At 37.9% G+C, this 25,714-nt stretch overlaps 1 protein-coding gene across 12 annotated transcripts in view; it reads right to left on the bottom strand.

Annotated features, from left to right (window-relative positions):
• Positions 1–25,714, bottom strand: part of LOC129044250 (transducin-like enhancer protein 4) — a 155,729-nt gene that overhangs the window by 92,919 nt on the left and 37,096 nt on the right. For 7 of the 12 annotated variants that reach the window (XM_054502024.1, XM_054502038.2, XM_054502042.2 and 4 more), the window contains exons 5-6: positions 21,896–21,958; positions 7,454–7,528 (exon numbers count right to left, since the gene is read on the bottom strand). In XM_054502024.1, the coding sequence (XP_054357999.1) occupies positions 7,454–7,528; positions 21,896–21,958 (138 nt within the window). The remainder of the gene's footprint in view (positions 1–7,453; positions 7,529–21,895; positions 21,959–25,714) is intronic. The other 5 variants (XM_054502041.2, XM_054502032.2, XM_054502033.2 and 2 more) reach the window with 1 other exon arrangement.

The raw sequence follows: 25,714 nt of genomic DNA, 5'->3' as shown, positions 1-25,714 counted from the left end.
CATTCACTTACTTAAAATATCCAAGTAAGAATGTTTCTCGCGGCTTTATTCACCCAACTGTCCTTTAAGGAGTGAACAGACAAACTGGTATATCCATACAATAGAATATCACTCTGCAATACACAGGCACTAACTACTGATACGAGCAACCACATGGACAAATCACAAATGCCTTATGCTAAGTAAAAGAAGAAACCTCGGAAGGCTATATGATATATAATTCCATTTACATGACATTGTCAAAAAGGCTCACTTTGGAAGAAGACACGTTTTCAGTGGTTGGCGGGGGCTGGGATAGAAAAAAATGACTGACTACAAAGAGTAACAAGGGACTGGGGTGGAGGGAACTATCCTGTATCTTGATTGTGGTGGCAGTTACACAACTGTATTCGGTTGTCAAAACTCAAAGACCTACACACTGGAAAGGGTAAATTTTACTTTTTGCAGACTACATCTCATTAAATCTGATGTAACAGAGAATATCAATAATGAATTTCTAAATTCCTAATCCAAATATCTGAAAATATATCTGCAAATATAAAAAAATACAAATCTGTAAATGTATGCAGCTTCATTCTTATGTTTTTTTATTAACTGTTTCTCTTTACTCTGTTATCCATGGAAACTAGCTTTATTGAAATTAAAATGTGTTAATTAAAAGTTGATTATTTATAGTACAATGTAATACCAGCAAGCTGACAGCTACCAAAATTTTAATAGAATGATTTAAATGTAACTTGAGGATCATTTCAGAATATATTTCAGAAGACAATTTAAAATATCACTCAAAATGAAAATAAAATATGCCCCTTTAATAGGATATTGGTGAAAGTACTCAAATATTTACTGAATGAATGAATGGACATAATCATTAAATAACTCTTGCTATTCACTAAAGAGTTCTAACCTTTTCACAAAGGTTTTAAGGACAACACCTAAGACCACAAATGCATTTTGGGGTAGAAGGATTCCCAAACTGGTTCCTTAGGGAGCTTTGAGAACAGGCAACAAAAGTCCTTAAAAACCTCACCTAAGTGCTTGACAGTTAACCACTGTCATTAACCCTTTAGTTGCCTGTTTGGTGTGAGACTGCCTCTCATAGCCCATGCTTCTTCCTTCCCTCTCAGCTTCGAGGGGCACAAAGCAGTCTGACACCACAAGGAAAAAGGTCTCTAACTATATGGAAGTTGGTGATGCTGCTTGTGAAAACACTGCTGGCAGGAAATCATCAGTGAATTACAAAAGTAGACACAAAACCAAAACAAAACAACCTACAAAATGGGGTAACACTCTGGAACTGCAAGCTTGCAGGTTGCCTTATTCTCTGTTTTAGTCTGTTTTTCTATATAACCATTCCTCAGACCTCTGCATAAGCTCAGCCTGCCGAGCTCTGTGGATCTGGGAGAACTACTTTCTTCTCAGTGGAAGCCAATGCCCATATCCCTTCCTCAGATACATCTACCCAGACACATTCTGCAACTCTTATAACACTTTGAACTCAACTCTACAGCGATGGAAGTGCATTCACTGGGGGAGAGGAAAGGATGGCTCAGCTCCAAACAGAAAGAAAAATTGTAGCGTTGCTGGCTAGTCCCAGTTTTGGAGGTGAGAGGATTGATAGACTGGCTTCTACAAATTTCTTCCAGAGAAGCTTTGTCATAGAAAATAACGGAGAGCACATCACAAGCATAAATCAGAAATCCTATTCCTTACCTAGTGGTTTTTGGGCATCTCTGAAGTGCAGGCAGAGTTTTTAAATTACTTAAATATATGACAGTCTTTGTTAGGAGAGAAGGGAAATTACTGCCTCTTAGAGCCTCATCAAACCCTAGTAGAAAGATTAGATTATGAATACATCATTCAATAATGTAGTCCCCTGCTCCATGGCAAATGAACCAGTTCAGAAAAGAAAAAGAGTGAGGGGCAGGCATACCCACAGAAGATAAAGAAGAAAGAATGTGATGTAAAACTGCTTTGGTTTTCCTGCCATGTGTCTGATGAATGCAGGTGAGTAAAGCCCTCCAAGTTAGTGCATCTTCAAGCCAGCCCCTTCCCCCATTGTGCAAGCTGTGTGTGTACACGACACAGACAGTGGCCAGCATATTTTATAAAGCCTTTAAGCTCCAGGCACACTATTCAGTAAAGACAGTAACAAAGCTGAAATAACAATCTCTGATAAATCTATTTTATAGCTCATTTTTAATTTCATTCTGTATTACATACATCTAGAAAATACCAATAGTAATCAGCTGCAAGAAGAACAAGATAGAGAAGCTCACCTGTAAGTTTACTGAAAAATATTTATTTAAAAAATAACACAAAAGCTGAGTTGTACAGTTGAGCTATTAAATATGTTTTATGCACAGAACTCACATCAGAAAACGAGCCCTGACTCTAGTACATGACTACAATCACCTACCTACACTGTAAAGCCCCCTTAAGTAGCTTGAGGCCTATGAAATCAAATCCTAAGTGTCTGCCGGGAAAGTGGCGGGAGAGGGCTTGGCTGCAGGTAATTTTGAAATGATCACAGAACAGGAGTAGGGGCCTATGAATAGTGAACCATGGAAGGGGAAAAACTCAAAATAAACATGTATTATCTAGCCTATCACTACTGTGGGCAACTGAAGCTCCATCCTACTGGAACCTTTTGTGGAGTAGCATAGAAGGCATCTTACAGGTGTCTCCCCCAGAGAATGCGGGGAGCATTCCACTAACTGTTTCCCTGTGGGATTCGGGGTTACCCAATGCAGCTGTAATTCCTGCACTTTCCAGGCTGTGCTTGTGTAAGTGAAGGGTGGATTCCCCACAAAGGTTTCCCACAAAGCACTGGGGGAAAGCAAGCACTTTGCACTATGGCTGACTGGAGGTGCTGTCAAGCTGTGGGACACATGTTGTAGTGGCAAGGGCTAGAGAGAAAGGAACTGAGGGGTACACGGTGGGCCCAGGAAGAATATTTTTGTAAAAAAACGTAAATTTTTAAATTTAATTTCAAGTTGTGTGTTACTGGAGGCCATGTATCCACAGGGGTATATTTCCTACACCTGCAATGTAAGGGAGGGAAACACACACACACACATTTTTATATATACCCACATATTTATATCTTTCCCTTTCTGCCTAATGGCTAAACTGTTTAAAAAGAATACAAGGAAAATGACCACGGTGGCTTATCCAAATGCCTTTGAAAGTTAAAATGGCAGTTTTGAAATCTATAATGGAAAAGAAGAGACACACATTTTTAAACAGTCATACTGCAAGACCCTCTTACCACGTTTTCAATGTAGACTACACACACACACACACATTTAAGGTTCAATCATATGACAAGGACAAGGAAACAAAATACTAAGGGGGGGACCCCAAAGGTATTGTCTTTCTTTTTTTAAACTAACTCAAACACATAGGATGGTAAAGGCAAAGTCATTTAAATCATTTCCTTAGTAATACAAGTAATATTTAAATAGATTTAATAGTGCTGCTCCAAACCAATGAATTATGGGTTTAAAACCTATTAAAATGTAATGTTTTTTTCCTGAGCTGAGAGGAAAGAGATTTAAATCCACTGAATTTTAATATTTCAGCTTGAGCTGCAGGAGGTAGAGAAAGTCCAAATGAACTATTCCATCAGCACCATTCAAGCATGAACATTTTAATCAGTTTTACTTCCTTGGAGTTCTCTAACACAGTTTACGCTGTCATTCTGAAAGCACTTAACACAGAGAGTGTGAAAAACCACCAAGGCTTGTTATTGCCTTCACAATTGATGGCAAATAATTTTGCAGACTTCCTATCATTAAAATGTCACTGCTAAAAATTGAGGTTCAGCATTTCTTGTGCTAAACTGCAATTCCTACAACACCATGGCATACCTGTTTCCTAAGGGTTTATCGGGGGTGGGGGTGTGCTTTTTTCCAAAAGCATACATTTCTATCATTTTTTTTCCTCAGAATTAGGTTTAAAAAGTGGGTTGGGGGTTTCCAAAGGAACCACATTGTCTATTTTTATAAGCCAAACATTTTCTTTTCCACTATTCACACTGACTAAACTTTTTTTCTTAATGGTAGTTTCTTTGGTGAAATTCTTATGAGGTTCCAAGTCAGCCTCCTTTATTAAGCATAACCACATTCACACAGCATGTACTGATTATATAGTGTAATGGATTTAAAAAGCATTTTAAGATAGTCAGATGACTCGATTTAATAATACAGGAAATGAAAACATCATTTCTAATTAGATCATATTACTGATTTAAAACTACAATTTGTGTGTTGTTCCAACAGTGTACTCTCGCAGAGATTCTAATTTAAAAACACAGTGGCTTGCAGGACACATGACAAAATCAAACTAGATCCATAACATTCCCCTAGCCCAAATGAGGGAACTTGGGGAAGGTCTGAAGGAAACGTGTAATACCACCAATTCAAAACAAAACACAAAATATCAACAATGGGAAACCAACACAGGAATTTTCCTGGTTTTCTTCCTTATAAATAAAAGATAAATGATGTTTAACTTATTTCAATCTATCAACAGTTTTAAACTGAACATGACCTGTGAAAGAAATCATTATAACTGTGTTTCATTCCATTAAACACAACTAGCTTATTGTCAAGAGAACAGCCGCCTCTCCAGGTTTCGGGCTCACTTCAGCATTTTGCATTTAAACTGCATGGATCACTGGTTTGGCTCATTTACCAATGAAGGTAGAATAATATTGCAGAGTTAAAAAGGTGCTTCATCAGATTTCATTAAATCTGGGAACACTTGCTCTTGTCTGGATGGTGTGCATACATATAAAATAGACACATATGTAGTGATAAATAAATGAGGGTCTGCAGGGGCTTACATGGGTCTTTGCCTCTCAAAGGAAAACTGTCATTCCTTCAGTGCAGAAAATCACTGCTGACTACATTCTAAAAACCAAGTAACAAAAATCTAAAAACTGACCCCTAGTTGTTTTTGGTAGCATGTCAAAATACCACCAACTCACCCAGCCATCTATGCTCAAGGGACAGAGAACAAACAGCAAGTGCCTTTAAAATACTATGATGTTACAACTCCAAAAACTACTGGATGCAAGCACTACCATGACTAAAAAGACAAAGAGAACCTCAGCGGCAAAAATTCGTCAAGTGAGTTTGTAACTGAGCTCTTTCCTTCTCACTTGGTTTGTGGTTCTCTAAAACTGTTGGGTTTGTTTTCCTATTTCTGCAATCTATTTTCCGGAATAGTCAGATTATGTGATTTCTGACTCCATTTTCTGCTCAGATACCAAGAGTTTGGAACGCTCATCAGATCCAACTATATCCAACTATATCCAAGTATATGCCGCGCTGATAGCACGTAACGCTTTGACAGCATGCACTGCTGAGTTAGTTCTTTAAGTTTTTAGGTCACAAAAGTTTTTAGGTCACATAATTAAGTTAGCTTTATTTTAGTAATTAAATACATATAAACACAATATGTCAGTAACTTGGCTGCAGTCTAATAAATCCTCATTTCCCCAAGAAAAGGCAATCTGCCATTCCATTCCAAATAAAGTATATAAAAATGAATAAATATAAAACAATATTAAAAATATTCTTGATGTGAAGTGAAGGGAACTTGTTATGATTTTATATCTTCCCTCATATTAAGCAACATCCAACACATAAACAAAGTGTTTTTTATTTAGCTTAATCTCTCCACTGTACAGTCATTAAAAGACTCAAAAAAAGGAAAAAAAAAATAATAATCCATTCTGTTTTCCTAGAAAAGGCTGCCAATCACACATAAGGCAGGAGGGCTATCTGTATTTCAGCCATTCATACAAACAGTAAACACTGAGCTAAAAATGACCCAGCAACCTCTCCTATCAGGGATCACTCTGCACATTCTCTCCATGGTGAACAGTAGAGACAGTAGAGAAATGTAGGTTCTATCCCTTCTGACCCCTGGAAGATTTGGGTAACAAAAATATCCACAGTGAATACAACACCTGCACTTGTGCACACACTTCAATGGAGTGCAGCTGGTTTATACATACATATATATATATACACATATACACTTAACTTTAAAATTAAACTTTTCTCAACTTTTTAAAATTTAATATACTGCTGTTTCCTGGAGTTTTTGGAAACGAAAACCAATTGTGAAATGTATTCGTCTCTACTATCCGTCCCTTCCCCTGCCCATCACAGAAATGTATGACAAATATTATTCATGATTCTACATGGCTTCTTCTGATTCAGCCTCTTCTTTCCAAGGGGCACTTTGGAGGAAATAAAGGTCACTCTTTTCCATTCATTACATCTGCTAATTTCCTACCAGTTTTTTTTTTTTGGTCAGAGGGACACAAAATAGAGCTCCAAATAGCCCATTAAAAAACAAGCTACAATCAGACTATTGCGCCCTCAACATCAACAGTGATCCCAGAGTTCTGATTTCCTTGTTAAAAGACAGAGGAATAATTGAAGCAATATCTTCACTTCAGATTGATTATCAGGCGACCCTTATCCACATCTTCACTCAGCAATTTGAATTTTAATGAAAGTAAATGAAATAATTAGCATTTCAAAGTGTGTTTGATACACTGACAGAAAAAAAAAAAGACTTTTGTGTATAATCTATATACACAAAAGAAAGTATTTGGGAGGGGACAGAAAGAGGAAAGTTCAGTTGTAGTGTCTTCATTAGAATAACCCAAGGAACTGCTCGTACAATCTGCATAGAGAGATGAATATTATGCTCTTTACAGCTGTGATTTCTTGCCTTTATTATTATTTCTAAGTTTCAGCACATTATTTTATTGCCTGTTGCATTAATCTGAGAAAAAAAAATACATATATAAGCAGAGTTGAAGTGACTGCCCAAACCCATGAATTCCAGCACAAGTTCTATGCAACATTAATGCCACTATTGCCAGGAAGGATTTTCTAAATGGGCCACTGATTTTTTTTAAAATAAAGTGTAGTTCATCTATTATTTCTTCTTCAAATGGACACTAACCCATAAGAGCCACTCATGACAGGGGAAGGAAGAATAAGTAGAACGGGAGATGTGAAAATGTACATCTCATTAAAAATGATAGTAAGATACTCTACATGATTATTCGAGGAAAGAAAAAAGAAACCAGGTCATTTTAACGTCAGGGCAATCTATATCTCTTTTCTTTTGGCCTAGGTTAGCAACACAAGCTGATTGCAAAGAAAAGAAATATGAAAAAGAGCTATCCAGTCTCCTTAGAGGAGAGTTTTCATGAACACATCCACTTAAATTGGTGAGAATGTGATCCAAAGTTTCTGAGGCAGCCATCAAATTTCACAGGAGATTGAAGGCAAAGTGCTTAATTTCATTTTGTAGTCATCTATTGCTTTTTGCCCCTTTGGCGGAACAAAATGTAAAAAGAGAGAGCGAGAGAGCTGATGACAAACACTAAGATCAGAGCTAAAATGGAAAGGCCACGTACCCCAATGATGGCGTTCAGTTCTGCCATGGTCACCTGCTTGGCCCGTTCCACAGCCTGCACCACTTGTTGCTGGTGCTATAAATGAAGATCAGAAACAGAATACAATTATTTGTTTTCTACTCAGTCAAGAACAGCTTTTCCTAACATGTCCTCTAACTTCAGTTACATGCAAAACAGCATTTGGGGGATCTCCAGGTTTCCGATACAAGCCTGAGGTGACGGATGACTAGATGTCTAGGGTACACCTGGGTCTACAAAGTTGAGGAGTCGCTGGGCATCCAACTGCAGGTACCATCTCTGTGACCCCATGAAGAATGCTCCTTTACAACAGCTTAAATTTCACTTAAAAGTTATGGTACACTTGGACCACACATCTGCTATTAGTACTAACAAACAAAACAGAACCCATCCCACTTGCTTTCTTTGTACTCACTCCCTTTTCTCTTTGCTATCTACATTAAAATTTTTAAAAATTATTTCCTGGAAGTAATTATTTTTAAATTTTCTCCTGATAACGGTTAGCGAAGACACCAGAAGGACAGACAGAATGCAACATACATATTTCTTCTGGAAATGTGCAAATTGTTGGTGTTTTAACCTCTATCATGAATGGCTGCATATTTAAAAGAGATTAAAAACATAGAACTCAAGTTTAAGAACTTCAGGTATTTCTTTTAAATCCAACAGAAAAACTAAAGCCCACAAAAGTGTACGATAATTTTTTTCTTAGAAAAACTAGGATGGACAGTGCAGGAAAATCCCTCCATCCACAACTCAGTTCCAGTGAGAATAAGTAAGAACTGATGTTAGTAATTTTTGTAACAGAAAAAGTAGCATGGAAGTCTCTGTATGGGGGCACTCATATATATCTAGACACAGAAGTGCTTACAAGAATTACCCCCTCCAAATATTATCTAAATATTATTTCCCATTAAAACTTTTGACCACTCTAGTATCTACAGTCAATTTTGGTTTAAAATCAGTCTTACTGGGTTTCTTTCAACTTGGTTTAGTGAATGAAGAACCAAAGGAACTGCGCTGTGAAACAAGTACTCCTCTGTACACCTGAAAAGTCTTATTTTGGTTAATCTCAGTTGAGAAATTTAGCTAACTTTCTTCACTTATTTGAGATGAGTATGAAGCTCAACTACCATACTGCTTAATACATACAAAGAGCTATCAGTTCAATGTGGAATTCTCCGTGAACCACCTGGTCCCCATTCCAAAATCCTCAAATATACAGTTACTGAGATTAACTAGGGTGACCATTATTTCCACCTCTGAGCTGTGTAAGGGGAGTGGGGAGGCCAGGTGGAAAAGGAAACGACTTTAATTATTTACAATGTGATGTTTTCACTCTTGGTTTCCTAATAGAAATGTGTATTTTGTGTCTATGACTAATGGGAAGAAAAATCTCAAATAATAGACCATTGAATCTTAAGCTTTTAACAGACTGATTATTAAACTATATACTTTTTAATTTTTTTTAAATTGTATGCATTCCATTTTCAAAGCAGGAGCTTAAGAAGCAATTCCAAAATATATATATAAATATATATTTATATATTTTATATAAATATAAAAGTCTATTTATAGATATGTCCATTCCATTCTTTTACTCCTTATAATATTTGCTAACATGGAAGAAAAAAATTTCTTTCTCTGAAGCAAGTAAAAATCCTAAGGGATTTTGAAAATATTAGAAGGAATAGAAGGGCACAGTCAATAAAATGGCCAGCAATTGTCATTTCAGGTTCCCCTAAAGCCAACCTGACCATGTATGTATATTGAGCACTTACTAGGTGCCAAACACAGAGCTCATGTTCACATTTAAGACAATTTGATTCTCTAGATGGTGAGAAATGGCAGTACTTGGGAAACAAAAAAAAAAGTAGGATAGAAACGTTTATGGGATTTTCCACCTTTTACTTTCCTATACTCAACAATGATATCGGTTAGTGTAGACACCGGAAGGATATACAGAATGCAACAAACATGTTTCTTCTGGAAATGTGCAAATTGCTCGTGTCTTAACTCCTGTCATGAAGGGCTGCATATTTAAAAGAGATCAAAAACGTAGAACTCAAGTTTAAGAACTTCAGGTATTTCTTTTAAATCTTAAAAGAAATAGATTTAAAAAAAACTTAAAACTTCGGAGCTGAAACAAAGGACCACACTTAGTCACATCCAACACAGGTATCATTCATTCTACTCATGCATTCATTCATTCAACAAAAGTTTTAAAGCTCTTACTCTACCAATTCTCCCTATTATTGAAATATTATCTGCAAGTATTCAAAGAATAGTTTCCATGAGTCAGAGATATGGAAAATACATCTACTTAGTGCCATTCTACCATGAAGACTGTTCAACACTTGCTTCATGAACTAGATTCCAATTGCTAAAATGGGCAAAGATGCCTTAGGCAGCAGAGGAAATCTTTCCGCACTGGCATTAAAATCAAGTGCATTTTTTCAGAAAACCAGAAACACATACCAGTGAGCCATAACTCTGACAGCCTAAAGAAACTCCTGCTATAAAGCTAAAATGACAATGGAAGTCATGATTCAGCTTCTCCTTTTTGATGGCAATGGCCGTGGGCTGATACAGTATCTGAACTTTACCTGCAGTTCAGAATTCTACTTCCCTATTTCTGCTTACAACCCATGAATCATTCACTGTTTAAGGACCTTTTGAATAGAAGCTCCCTAAGGCAAACAATGCCTCCTCCCCTGTGTGCTCTGAAAGCACCAGAAACACCCTAATATATTAGCTAACTCAGCCACACCATGTAACATTACACCACAGCCTGAGGAAGCACCCACCAGGGAAGGTGAGAAAATTAAAATCCAAACAGGAAGAAGGGTCAAAAGATTACATACAAAAGAGAAAAATGAACATGCAAGGAAGCCCAAAGTACTCCAGTAAACTGACCCAGAAGGCTTTTTTTCTTTTTTTTTTTTTTTTCCATTCTCGGGTTTTAACAAGTAAGCTCTCACTCAGAAAATACAGCAAGTTTTTCACATCTTCTTAGAACTATGAGGGCTTTCCCATTATGTCTGCCTTGTCTTCCACTTTCCCTCCCCTCCCCAATCTGTCCTCTCTTCCCACTCCACCCACATCTCATTTCCTCTTCTACTTCCTGCTTGTTCCCTCAGCCACCATGCCAGCACTAGCACCAGAGTGGTGGGTCCAGCCAACCTGCAGAGAGCAACAGTGTTGTCATTCTTACTGCTCTCCAGCTGTTCACTCAGATACAAGTGTCCTGTTTGAATGTGCCACCAGTACCACCAAATGAAATGCCACTAAGAACATATTAGTAAGCCAAGGGTAAGAGAGGGGACCTCTAACTAGGATTTTGAAGAGACAAAACAAATGCCCGATTATTTATTCTTTAAAATGCTGTACTTTACAATTTTAAAAAAATTCTAAAAAAAAAAAAAAAAAAAACTCTTAGATTGTGGTGACGGTTATATGACTCTGTAAAGTTACTGAAAAGTATAGAACCATACACTTAAAATTAGGGAATTTTATGGTGTGTAAATTATACCTCAGTAAAAATAATTTTTTTTTTAAAAAACAGTGATTTAAGCAATACAAACATGGGTGCAGGGGAAAGGGCCAGTAAAATGAAATTCTGTACATTAAATCACTTGCCTTACTTCCATCATCATAAAATTATTTTTGGCATTTGTTCAGAAAAAGTACTAATATATTTTTTTCTATAAGAAACTAAAATACTACAAACAAGCTCATAAGTCCAACAAAGCCTGCTAAAAAGCAGACCTTTAACAAACCAGTAATATGTGTATAGTAGGTGTTTAATGTATATTTCTCAGAAGGTATTATGATGAGAATACCTGTCATGCCAATGTTTTAGGGCACAGCAACAGATGCAGTACTTTTAATAAAAAACAGTAATAAAAAGCTACAGTACACCTCAGAATTAAAAAAAAAAAAAAAAAAAAGAACTCCCCTAAGGAATAAATGAGACAAAAAGACAAAATGCTGATTACTGTCAATGTTTAGTATGGGTACCTGTAGGTTCAGTATATTCTCCCTCTACTTTTAAAGTATGCCTCAAAATTTTATAAATTAAAAATTTAAAAAAACATTAAAAAAGTACTCCCTGTATTGACTGGGGTAGTAAAAGGGTATAAGGGTAGAGATAGATATAAAATGAAACAAAATAAACTAGGATTCTCATAATGAACAATATTAATTAAAGTCTCCAACATGTGGAGAGGTGAAAGTAAGACCAATGGCCCTGCTTCTCACGTGATGAACTCATATACAGAGCACATCTTAGAGGAATACAGGATATAAAACATAGAGAAGTTTTAGGAGGAAATGGCCAGCACACTTCCCGCGGCATCTGGGAAGCCTTTGTTTTCATCCATTCATTTGAATATTTATTAAGCACCTACTATGGCACCAGGCACTGTGGTAGGGAGATACTGAGGTTAGAGTAAGGAAAAAGAACCATAGTCTTTGATCTCATAGAATTTAAACTCTATCAAGGAAAACAGTCAGTGAATTAATGCTCAAAAGGCTCTATAATTACAACTGGAGGATAATTTCCATAAGAAAAATTACAGGATGCTATGCAATCATTTATCAGGGAAATATCTTAATCTAATATTGGGGCTAGGGGAAGATTCCCTTAGGAAGCTGACCTGACAACTGAGACCTGAAGGATTTCCAGGAATTCTGTAGATGAAGAATGAGGATAAAAGAATTCCAGGCAAAGGGAAGAGAACTGGGTAGGGGCCTTATAGGAAGAGCAAGAATGTCTGTGTGGCTGGAAGAGGCAGAGCAGGTAGGGGACACAGCTGCAGACAAGCAGAATAGAATTTCATAGGGCCTTCTTGGGTATGATAAGACACATAAGCAAAAACTCCTTAAAGTGGAAAGGGTGTGCACACGCAGAAAAATAAAGGAAAATGGATGAAGACATGAGTGTAGTATGGGAATGCTTTAAAGAACCAAGTATTAGTGGGAAATGAATTCTGGCAAGACAGGAGGAGGCCAAACAGCAAAGGGCTTTGCATGACATGCAAAAAAGTTGGACTTTATCCTGGTAGGAAATGAGATGTTATTAAAAAATTTTAAGCAGCTGTGTGCTATCAGTTCTGCATTTGAGTAAGATGGGAAAAGTAAAGAAGGTGGATAGCAGAGAGGTAAACCAGATTGAAGGGTGAACAGTTAGAGGGCTGCAATATTCTAGGGTGAAAGATACTTAGGCTCGAACTTGGACCAAATGCCCTTTTGGCTAATAGAAGCCATTAGCCACATGTACTTAAGAAGCCACTCATAGAAATTCAGAATTGGAAAAGGCCTTTAGAGATCATGAGACCCAGATGCCAGAGTATCCCAGGCACTATTAACAATCAACCAACCAACCAACCAACAAAAGACTCTCCCTATCACCAAAAGCATGCAAATTTCTAAACACTGCCTGGGCTGAGCAGATTGGGATGGTGGAACTACAGTACCAACCACAGCCCAAAGGCCACTACTCTATCCAATGAATCAATCTCCTCTGTCACACCCTAACCAGTCTCTCCTTGATCACCTCCTGTGAAAGGGAATTCACTACCTCATGGACAAGCTTTTTCCATTTTGGGATAATGAGCCTTAATACTAAGTTGAAATCTACCCTGCCATAAATTCTTCCCCACTGGACCCAGTTTTATCTTTAAATTCTTCTCCATTGACTGACACTCCAAGTATATGAAAATGCATAATACATGTTCTCAATTTTATCTCTTCTAGGTTAACCATCCTAAGGTCATTCAACAATTTCTCTGTGTCATGGGCTCTAGCCCACTCATCCACCCTCTGGCTAGTCTCCTTGTAGTGCACAATGTGTCTAGAACACAATACTCCAGGTATGGCCAAGCAGATCAAATTCAAGTGAAAATGTCACTCCATGTCTGCTAAGTCAGGCTAAAAAATCCCACTAAAAGCCTTTTTCAGCAACTCTATTAAATTTGCTAGTACAAATCAACTTTAAATTTAACCCAATCTCCCCAAATCAGCCTTTCCTATACAGTATTCAAAGAAACATTAATCTGATACAGTTTGCATATTTGTCCCAACTCAAATCTCACATTGAATTGTAATTCCCAATGCTGGAGGTGGGGCCTGGTGGGAGGTGTCTGGGTCATGGGGGTGAATCCCTCATGGCCTGATATTGTCTTCGCAACAGAGAGTGAGTTCTCACAATATCTGGCCCTTAAAAAGTGTATGACACCTCCCTCCTCAATCTCCCTCTCCTTTTCTGCTTTCACCACTTCGCCTTCCATCATGAGTAAAAAAAGCCTCGTGAGTCCTCCCCAGAAGCCAAGTAATGTTGGTGCCATGCTTGTGCAGCCTACAGAACCATGAGCCAATAAAGCCTTTTCTTTATAAATTACCCAGTCTCAGGTATTTCTTTATAGCAATGCAAGAACAGCCCAACACAGTCACCCAATAAATTAGATATTACTTTAGATATTACTTACACACATACATACGCGTACACAAACACAGGTTTAATTTGGCAAATACCTGGTAAACTGCAGATTATCTCAGCACCACAAAGCTTAGAGAGGGTAAATAAGTATACCTGGCTTCCCAAACAATTTTAGCTGTGGAACATGGGATTAAAGCTCTTAGGAGCACATTACTGACTGCCTACCTGGCCTTACCTTCTCCACTCTCACTTACATGGGGACAGGGCATTCTTCACGGATAGGTAAGCTCTACAAATTCACTGCTGTCCAACAGAACTTTGGGCAATGTTGGAAATGTTCTGTATCTGTGCTAATAATACGACAGCCACTAGCCACATATGGGTGGATACTAAGCACTTGAAATGTAGCTAGAGTAACTAAGAAACTGAACTTTTAATTTTATTCAACTTTACATAGCTACTACTGTATTGGACAATGCAGCTCTACTCAAGGTACCTTCAAACTTAGCTCCACTAATAATAATCTAATCACTACCTAACTAAAAGTCAAATAAATGAGTCAGTTCTCAAACACTCATTAATTTGTTGAGACATACAGATAAAGGTTGGCATTGCTGCCTTTGGATGGAGACCCACATTTAAACCACAGGAAAAAAAGTTCTCCCTCCTGAGAATCATCTTTCACTTCTTGAGGTCAAACAGGCCATGATGCCACCAGATGAATCTCACCAAGCAGCCAATTGTCACCAAAATACATGGTCAGGTACAGCAAGCCAATCAGTCAACCACGGAATATGGGACAGAATTACGCTCTCTGATGGCTCATTCAGTATTATGAGAAAATATATATTTTTTAAATGAAAAGTTACCCATGCCCACAACCTAATGTGAAAATCAGAAAACTGGGCCAAATCCCCAGAAGCCCCAATCCATGTCTATTATTCATTTTAGGACATTCTTCCGATATACGGCACTGTCATAACATATTACCAAGACCGACAAAATGGCTCCAACTGGGAAGCAGACGTGCCCTGTGCAGACTGTTGGCACTTAACACGAGCACTCTCTGAAGATGGTCTTAGGGATGTCATTGCATGCTTGCCAGGGGATCTCTGTGATTTTAACCATGCTCTCCTGTATCAAACCTGTTATCACAAGCCATTGATTCCTCACAAAGTTAACAAGCAATAAGACAAGTTAACCTGGCACGATTGTAAGGCGGTAACACTTCCACCAGTGCATATAACCACTGTATTTTCTTCATTTCCTCCCGAAGGCACAATATGAAAGTGACTGATCACATTTTTCAACTTTCATTTCACAATTATTCTATACATGCAAAACGTGGCTCCAAGTAATTCAGTACCACATTAACCGAGGTGCCCAAGTAAATAGTATCTAAGATATACCCATATATCACAATGTAGTAGAAAGGGTTTGTTTTCCATTAAATTACATGGACCAAGTTTATGGCATGTCCAAAACAGGAGTTTATGTATCGTTTGATATGACTAGCTTTTCTAGCCTATTGGATTTGTAATTCAAATAAACTCATATTATCACTATTATGTAATTGACTATTATTTTCTACCAAATAAATGCAATGGAGAGTGCCCAAATACTACTTGGTACTACGTGTTAGAAAAGCTAACAGGGCAATACAAGCCAAGTTTTAAGTTAAAATTAAATTTGCACCAGAAAGCATTCAGGTTGGTATGGAAGTTCCCTTTTCCCCAGGTAAAATAAGTATAAAAATGGAAGGTTTCCATTTTTAGGTCCTAATTTCCCTTTTATATTCTAAATATTCTAATGATCAGAGAACTATTGTTAAATATTGTAAAAAGAATAACGTCTTCTTTATTTCATTTGTTAAACCAGTATTTTCTTAAAATAACTGATGCAAGGGAAAAACAGCTCCGTTCATGTGCAAGCGCAGGCCCCCAGGTGTGCTCCTCATCACTGCTGTGAGGACTAGCCTGCAGGGATCCTCCATCAGCCTCTGAGCAGCTCGGCTTCTGTTTCGACTCAAAAAACAACCACTACCACCAAAAAAAACAGTCACGGAATTACAGGAGTGCAGAAGGAGGAAAATGTCCATTCTCCTTGGCACCCAGTGACTAGAAACAAGTCTGCTAATAACAAGGTTAAAAATGAATGCCATTTCTCTAAAGGTAACAATGACCACGAGTTTAATAAATGAGAATTAGGAAGCCACTGGTCATAAGAAACACAAATATAGACAGTCCACAGAGGCCATACTATTCATGTAGGTTCTTTTCCATCCCCTATGAATGTATGAATGATAAATACCTGATGGGTGACTCTTCTCAACATTTGAATGGTAAGGAAGAGACTTCTATAACAAGAACTATGCATTATTTTATATCTTATGTAACTGAAAAACATGAGATGTACTAATTACATAGTCAAAGCTAGAGTTTGTTACGTAAAGATAAACCATTAGCAGTAACAATAGCCATAATTTTTATTTTGTGCATAGTATTATGTCTGGAAGCAAGTGGCAGTTGTCCCCCAATATCCCTTCTCTTACACTGGTGTTTTAGGGGGGCATAATGGTCACTCAGCTAAGACTACATTTCCGTATCTCCCTTACAACTATCTGTGGGCAGGTAACTAAATGCTGGCCACTGCAAAGAGGGCAACCTTAAAAGGAAATAACTTGCCCATTCCTTTCTCTTTCCTGCCAGCTGACACTGGGGCAAGACACAATGGTGCTAGGATGATGAACGTCAATATAAAAGGAACCAAATTCACAATATCGTGGAGTCACCAAATTAGCTATAGATGGCTTCGCTGTCAACTGTTACTATTACATGAGAGAGAAACAAGCTTTTTTTTTTTCTCTTGAAAAAACCACTGTTCCTTTGATCTCTGTTAAAGCAGCCAAACATTCAGTGAGGTCCTTTTACACTGTCACGAATCCTCATATAACAATCCTACAATACAGGTATCCCATTATACCGATAAGCAAACTGCAGCCCAGAAAAGTTAAGTATTTTGCTCCACATTTTAAAGAAAGCAAGTGGCTGAGCCAAGATTTAGTCCTGGGTCTGGCTGACCTCCAGCTTTTATTACATTGCCTCTTGCCTAACGTGGCTCTTCCAATGAATGTGCTCCTTGTTACTGAAGCGACAAGTTTCTGAAAAATACAACTGTACCCTGGAGAATGATTTTCAACTATAACCTAATAAACTTTTCACCTACTGACCTACTGCTTTTCAAGAGTTTGAGGTTCTCAAAGATCTTAGGAACACCTTGTGGATCACTGTGAAACATACCCTATCTTAAAAGTGATCCTTATAGGGAAACAAGAGTACAAAAAACACAACTATCCTCCAACAGGTCCTCAACTAAGTGCACAATATTTCCTGCTTAATCTAATTGGTTAAGACAAATACCTACTGGTTTACTTAAAAAAAAAAAAAATTCCCTTCCTCCTGAAAGATAATCTGTGTGGAACTAAATGTCCATCATTGGAATCAGCTACTGGAGCTGCAAGGCCTAGCTAACTCTGCAGGAAGACTGCCAGCCAGTTCGTTTTGAAATATTACCTTGAACTCTTCCCAGTTTTTACTAAGTCATTCCTTTCCAAATGTCTTAGGACCCCAAATAACCTGAAATAGAATCTATTTCCCTGGAAGTGAAATAGAAAAAGAGCGGGTGGGGAAACGGCACTCCCTATGCCAAGTCTGTTACATTTTGATACATATAATACACATTGTAAAGGTGGGCTTACTCTCCTTATTCTACAGGAATACTAAGGCTTAGAGAGATCAACTTTGCAATGCGAAGCTAGTGAAGAGGGAGAGTTAGCCCAATTCTAAATTAGCAGAAATGCTGTCCCTTACTGTCAGGGTGTAACAGTGATGCAGAGTTTTAGGTCCACCTTAGGCTCTCTACATAGATATGTTCCTGGAATTGGGGGGTGGAGGAGGAGTTGTTACTGGGACACTGGAAGCAATACAATATTTATTGGTAATCCTCAGTTTTACTAAGGACCCACTGAGGTCTAAGGGTCTATAAGCCATATCCCAAAATTGCCAATGGAAACAAAAACACAGATTTTTAGCTAGTTCAAGGCCCTGGGTTCACTTTTAATTTTCTTTTTTTCTTCTATAAGGACATTAGAGAGGAAGATAATCAATTCACATTCTTCCCAAATGCAATGATTAGAAAAGGGAAGGAGGGCTGGTTCTAGGTCCTCCCAAGAGGAGACAGAGCTCCACTGCTGCTACTGTAGTTAATCCCACTAGTCAATGGCAGTAGGTGCTTATTGTGTGCTAAGCTACCTGGGTATAGTCCCAAGTAATCTTCACAGACATTGGATGTGTTTCACGCTATGATTAACTTCATCATACAGATGAGGAAACTGAGGCTTAGAGAGGCACATCACTGGCTAAAGGTCACCCAGCTTAGCCCGGTTAGAGTAAACCACACGATTTGTAATAGGGAGGCCAGGACCCAGATCCAACTGTCATCATCCTGGCATCTCTTGTTTATGGAACTGCCAACTCAGAGATGATATTTATAGTTCTTCCCCTGCAAATGAGACCGAAATAGGGAAAGAAAAGAGCTTCCCGTTTACCACCTTGAGATTGCTTTTTGAAGAATAAATTTGAGTCTTATCCATTCCTAAAAGCTAAAAAGTGAAGTGAGAGAAAAGAACAGCTTGGGACAGATGAGGGTTCACAAGGTTTTTCTAAATTCTGATATTGAGAATCCTGTGAAACTCTATGAACTCCAAGTGATGGGTACTCACTTTTAATGACAAGAGTTGGCAATATCTTTGTCAAATGCCTGTTAACGCTGGAAGTAGTTGTACGTGAGTGCAACAGCACATCACTAAAGTATATATTGGCTTTAATATTTTTAAATGTTTTAGTAAACTCTAATAGGAAAATATTTTTCTGTAATTTTTATATACAGACACACTTCAAGTACTTCTGAACACAATCATACAACTCATTTCTAAAAAGAAAAAGTCTTGAAGTTAAAGCTAAATTTAATAGTTATCATTCAGTACTATATAATTTTTTTAAGTTTAAAAAAATGTGGTAAACCAGACGCAAGCAATATTAAGCAGGTATATTAATCAACACATGGGGGCTAAATTAAAAAGAGACTTCATCTAACAGTATGTAAATATACCCCTTGTTCCTGTCAAACTCCAAAAAGCCTGACTTTTTGTTGCTCACAATCACTCCAGCCAATGTTCTGTTAGCTTATGCACTACTCTTCAGGAATTGTTTTGCTTTTTTCTAAATACGATCATTTAATTTTTAAATAAAAACATTTTAAAATAAATTCTAATGCAGCAGCTGCCGTTTTGGCAGCGAGACTGTCACACAGAGAGCCGGTGTTAAAAGATCAGATTAAGAGCCTTCAGTCCTGGCACAGAGTGATGCTCACAGCCATGCAAGAGTGATTTTCCATGCCTCTGCAGAGACAGGAAATAGAATTCATCTTCCTCTAATAACCTGCTCCTCCCCTCCCTCCAGATTATGGTCCATCTGGCTTCAGGGCAGAAGCAAGGAGTCCAATGCTCACAGAATGCACAGAAGAAGAAACAAGGTGGACGATGTTCAGATAAAAAACATCAGAGATGCCCTGATTTGAAGGAAACAAACATGTTTGTGTCTCATACAATAAAAGATACACACATACCTTAGGAAACTAGAAAAAGATGAGTAAATTAAATCTAAAGTAAGCAAAAGAAAATATATACACAGAACTAGCATTTAGAAAACCATGGCATAGAGCACGGGTGTCCAGTCTTTTGGCTTCCCTGGGCCACACTGGAAGAAGAAATCACACACACATTCCATTTTATGTGGGCTACACATAAAATACACTAACGATAACTGATGAGCTTAAAAAAAATTGCAAAGAAAAATCTCATAATGTTTTAAGAAAGTTTACAAATTTGTGTTGGGCCACATTCAAAGCTATCCTGGGCCACATGTGGCCCACAGGCCATGGGGTTGCACAAGCTTGGCATAAATCATTATACCTGAGTCAAGGATTTCAACCAAGAAATGTCAAAGTATTTGGGAAATAAATAGTTAAGTGGTATGACAACAGTTAAGTATGACACCTTTCTTCCCAGACTAGAGCAAATGAGTTGTCAATATCTCCCCATGGCTTTCACCTACAGGTACAACTTCCTTAGACAATTAATTTCAGTCCAGTCTTGCTCAGCACCACCACCATTATACATTCTGTTCCCACTGGGCCTGCTCACACAAACAACATAATTCATGTGGGAAAACAACTCATTGGCAAATCAGCTTCATCAACATCCCCAAGACAACCTTCTACTTCTGAACACAACCCACAGATCCTGCAGAAATGTGATGAGACCAAAGCCGTACCAGTGATCATATACAGGGGTCTGTGCCTACAGAGGCCCAAAGTCTAATACCACCCCAGGGATAATTCGAACTTTTTCCTGTCACCTTAGAACATGACACCCCAGCCTGGTTACAGCTCTGTGGGTCACACATTCTTCCCATTCTCCATCTCCACAAAGCAGAGCTGCTTAAAGTAAAAAATACACACTAGTCTGGATCAGGCAGGGGGCAGTCAGGCTTCCAAAAGAAATGCAAATACACCCCTTGACTCTCATTCACCAAGCCATCTAACCTAGTCATAAGCAAATCCTAAGTAAAAACAGGCAAATGGGGACATGACTGGTGGTAGGTTTTGTGGTCACAGCTAAAGGAGGAGGAAAGACAACATATCCTTTGTTTATTAAGACCCAAAAGAGCATGTGAATTCAGAGTGTCAACAAGATTTGTGAATATAAGTGCCCCCTCCCCAGTATATACCTATGAAGGGTACTCATAGTTACTCAAGTCTAACCCAGTTGAGACCAAAGAAAAAAATCATATATAGCAATCTGCATATCTATAATACACATGCATGCTCAAATACTGGCCACATAACATCGGCACACGCCTGCTGGCAAGCAGGTGAATGAACCTCTCTCCTGAAAAGCAGTGACACAACACACTTATAGAACAATTGAAAGGGTAGGAAGAAAAGTGCCTCTGTGCCTTCTCAGCCCACAGCACAAAGTATTGCAGCTACAAGACATGCAGATATTTCATTAGCTCCTTCCTTCTTAGAGTGGATCTTACCTGAGCAAATGAAGGCATTCAGTAATCCAGAAGCAAAAAATTATCTTTTTCCAGTATTCTCACTTCAACTTTGTAACTACCAAAAGTAAGCAGGGAGAGAAAAAAAGCCACAAGGAAGCCAACAAGCACTAGAAATGCATCGCTTTATTCCAACCTGTGCCTGTTTGCTGAAGGCATGCACTTCCCCTGGAGGTGAGCAAGAGAACTAGTGAGCCGCATGCCAGGCCTTAGCAATGTGCTAAGCCTACCATCACCAAAGCCTAATTTTGAGAAAAGTGGCACTCAGAGAAACTAGTTCATTGAGTTCATCTTGCAGGTCTTTTCCCAAAAGCACAATAATATAAAGACTTAATCAGGTAACAAGAAGTAAAAGTTTAAAAGTAGCTAGCCAAAAGCTTCATTAGTTTGTTTACTACATAAAGTCTTTCCATTTGATATGTCTTCTGCCAATTCTTAATGCCCAATGACAATAGTACAGAGTAAGCTCCTGTTTTCCTGGCAATTTTTCAATCTACCCTATTAGGTATCATTATGACAAACAAGCATAATTCTGAGCAACACTACAAAGATAGCAAAATATTTTAACAACTGAATTTTGCTTAGCCCAACTAGAAAATATTCCATTACATAAACACATTTAAATTATATCCCACAGAAAGTTACTAAGGTATACAAGTTGGAGTGAGAACACTGTTTCTTAGAAATGAAAATAAAATACAAACACCAAGAGACTGGCAAGGCCAGAGAGTCAGTTCTACAATCCCTTTTCTGCAAAACCACTAAAATGGCAACTTCTAGTCCAGTGCCTAAAATCAACTACCTTACCTCTTGGGACAGGAAAGGAATGACTTGCGCACAGATAGCATTCAGCCTCTTGACAATCTCTGCCTGCAAAAAATAAGGGAAAGGAAAGCAATAAAGAGAACAGTCAGCTGGTTACAGATTCCCAAAATATTAACAGGATGATATTAAAACATACTTTATAATTTGGCTGGCATATTTCCTAAGGAAGAGGAAAACTATCTCATCAGTAAGCCCATTAAAAGGAAGCAGTGACAACAGTGCCACATTAACAGCACAATTTATTAACCAGCATTCATCTTAAAAAGTTAACCTTCAAGCATCAGGGTAATATAAAATGGAATTTAATTTCCATGACTGGAAATCAGTTTTCAACAGCCTTCACCAAGACCCTTGCTCATACTAATGTTTTTCATAAAACCTGCAGTCTTCTAAGTCTTAAGAATTTAGATAAGTAAAGATACATTCTTTCCTACATCTCAACTCCATTAATTAGCAAATCACTGGATTTCTGTATTTGTGGCCTTTGCTTTAAAAACATTGGTGCTGTGATTTTAAACTCAAGACCCTAAACTTCTGAAACAGCAGCACCCAAACAACCCAAAAAAGTTGGCTAATTCAGATTCTTATAAATTCTTGGAGAACAAAATGTTTTCTTCAACCATAAAAATTTCCAAATGTGTCCTACCAAGGTTTTCAGTGCGCAGAGGTTGAGATATGCTAAAATCTTATTACACTTAGCAGAAAGCAATCTGTATGTGTCTGGAAACTATCCTTGGGAACTTTTTTTTTTTTTTTTTTACTGTGGATATGCAAAAGTCCCAACAATGTCAAAGAACAGTCTATTCTCTAATAATTTTTATAGTACAGACATTTTAAACCAATAAGATGCTACAGTAAGTTAAAAGAAAAACCACCACTACATGTTTTCTTTAAAAAGTTATCCACAGCTTTACCAATGTTTATCTTAATTTGTATTTTTCAGATGGTGCCTTGTATATTTTGTGATGTATAAATGCACAGTTTTTTTTAACACACATACATACAAAATAGTTTATATTTTAATGATGGAATGGAGGAAAGAGAGCTAAGAAGAATTGAAAGGCAGAAAATGTAAAGCAATTACTATCCCTAAGACATTCTTAAATTCCATCCAGGGTCAGTTCCTCATTTTATGAGAGGCCCAAAATGCCTTTTCTTGCCAAGTCATTACCAGAATGACAGTGACACTCTACTTGTGCAATCTGGGCTTCCTTCTTTCATCAGCAACCCTTCTAACTGTGTAGCTATGCAATCTTTTAAATGCCAGCACCTTAAAAACCTTACCAGCCAAAAGAAAACACAAATTTACCATGAAGTTTCAAACCTAAGCTTTCCATTCCAGCCTGCATTCCTAACAGGATGGACAAAAACCCAGCACCAATAAGCGGCAGTGAATAAGGACCCAACTGTGCTGACCTGATTTAATTTACTGCACTGGCCCCATGGAGCATTTAGCTATCCTTTAAGAATGCTTAAGCCACCATGAAGAGCTGCAATGGGAATCACCAAACCACTCTCCACCTGGACGAACATACCACAGTGGTTATGGGGTGAAATTCCAGGGTGAGCTAAGAAAACAGGGTAGCATTCACCAGGCTGAAAGTATGGCGTCTCAAAGGCATTTGGTTGTTAAGCTTTTTGCAGGGAGAGGTGGAGGGGGAGAGAATAAAAGATAATGAGACACTTTGGGGCAGACCAAACTGATGATTCTAATGCTTAGAACCATCTGCCAAGCATATTTTCCTCATTATGTTGTTTACATAAATAAAATAGTCCCTTGCTAGGAGGGCTGAAAAATGTGTGGGCACATAAGAAAACTGAGTTCTTTAGTTTCCCTACATAATCTAGGCAATAAAAACTACTCTAAGGAAACTTATTCATCTGGTGAAATAAAATTTTGGACCTAGGCTGTATTAAGTCTGAGCAACTATTTTTTTAAAAAATTCTACATTTTCTTAAAAATAAATGTAAAAAGGAGGAGAGCCTTTTTACTCAATCACGTAGGTTAACACACACACAACAGAAACGGGAGGGCAGAAACCTTCCAAACTTTCGTTAAAGATCTCCTTTTGTTTAAAAGACTTCTTAATTTCTTTTAAGTTGTCATGCCAATGGATTTTCATGGTCAGGCTAATTGGCGGGGGCGGGGGGGGGGTGTGTGTGTGTGATTTCATAAAATTAAGCAGGTCATTCTTCACTTTGAAAGCTAAAGTTGCCTCGGAAACACTGCTGCTCCCATGGTCATCTAATTTTGCCTCTTTTGTCCCACAGGACCCAGCTTTAGGGAGGCATCATTTATTTACAGGCCTTTCCACTGGGCTTCAGCGATCAGCCAATAACACTGTGGACACACACTTATAATGGCCTATGTTTTGAAACTGAGTCTAATATAATGGCGTGGGGCCCAAACTCCTTTTCCAGCACAGCCATTAAAGGATGTAGGTTATTGCTGTTGTCACCATTGATATTTGTCATTGTAATGTAATTAGGGCCCTAAAATGATGCATTACAGCCCTTGGCACAGCTTCTATTAAAATCTTTTCTTCTGCTCACTGAACTGCGACCTGCTTTCTGATGAATAACAGACAGACAGCTTTAGGGTAAGGAGCAGATTCATCAAAGAAGTATTTTTCAGCTTTGGGGAAAGAAGGAAAAAAAGGCAACCTAGGAGGAAAAGCAACAGGGGAGGAAAAGCCACGACACACATTTGAATTTCATCTGATCACTTGAAATTCTGATTGCATCTGATGAATCTTGCTTAGACAATATATTCCCAGTCTTTGAATCACATGGTTAATCAGGGCTCTAATCTGCTATCCATCAGGCTACGCCAGTACTGTTAGCTTCCAATCAAATTTATAGGTGATGTGGGTCATGCACCCCTGAGCAAGTACATTCACAGATAGCCCATACAGGCAGGGATTCTGAAATATTGCTGTTAGGGTTACTAGATATTATAATGGTATTTGATGCTTTATGGACACTGCTAAACTATTGCCTTTAGATGCCCATGATATTCTAAAATAGCATTAACAGCCCCAATAAAAGGACAATTGTTCATGTCAAAATGTAACAAAAAGATCATACTGGCAGCCACACTTTGTCAAACACATTAACAGTTTTTGACAATTCCATTCTATCTTCCCTATCAAGATACTCATTTAAAAAAAACAATAAAAGTTGCAGATGTATTTTCCTACCTTCAACTCACTACCATTCTATTTCCTCTCTCTCAAAATTACCCACCTTTACACCATTCTCCAACAAAAAAATAAATAAAATAAAAATGATCACCATCCCCTGCTAAACAAAACCTAGGTTTGGATAAAATATCTCAGAAAAACGTAAAGACAAAAAAGGCATTCTATGAAAATCCCTTGGCTACGCACTCAACACATGACATGTGACTGTCAACAGGCTAACTCTACAGTACTGATGGACAGTGGCCTAGGAGCATGACCAGGTAGTAACGAAACAGGAAAACACAGAAAAGAATCTTTTATCCTGTATTTCTTCATACTCCAACACTCAAGAATCACTGGAAAATTTATCGTCTATCTTACATCATGGGAAAGTGATGTCATGTGTTGAAAAGAAAGCTGTAACTCAATCACTAGGTTAAAAAGTAACAAATACTAACACACACAATACCAAATACATATTTCCTTTATCACATAACAAATTTTACTAATCATTTAAAAGACAAAAAGTTAACCCTATACTTGAATTTAACTACATTCCCTGAAATAGACCTGATACAATAAAAATCTGATTTTTATTTAGATCATTTCAGCCTATATG

The sequence above is a fragment of the Pongo pygmaeus genome, chromosome 13, assembly GCF_028885625.2.
Source record: "Pongo pygmaeus isolate AG05252 chromosome 13, NHGRI_mPonPyg2-v2.0_pri, whole genome shotgun sequence".
NCBI classification, from domain to species: domain Eukaryota; kingdom Metazoa; phylum Chordata; class Mammalia; order Primates; family Hominidae; genus Pongo; species Pongo pygmaeus.
The sequence above is the reverse complement of the archived record's forward strand: the minus strand, read 5'-3'. Positions and strand labels throughout refer to the sequence as shown.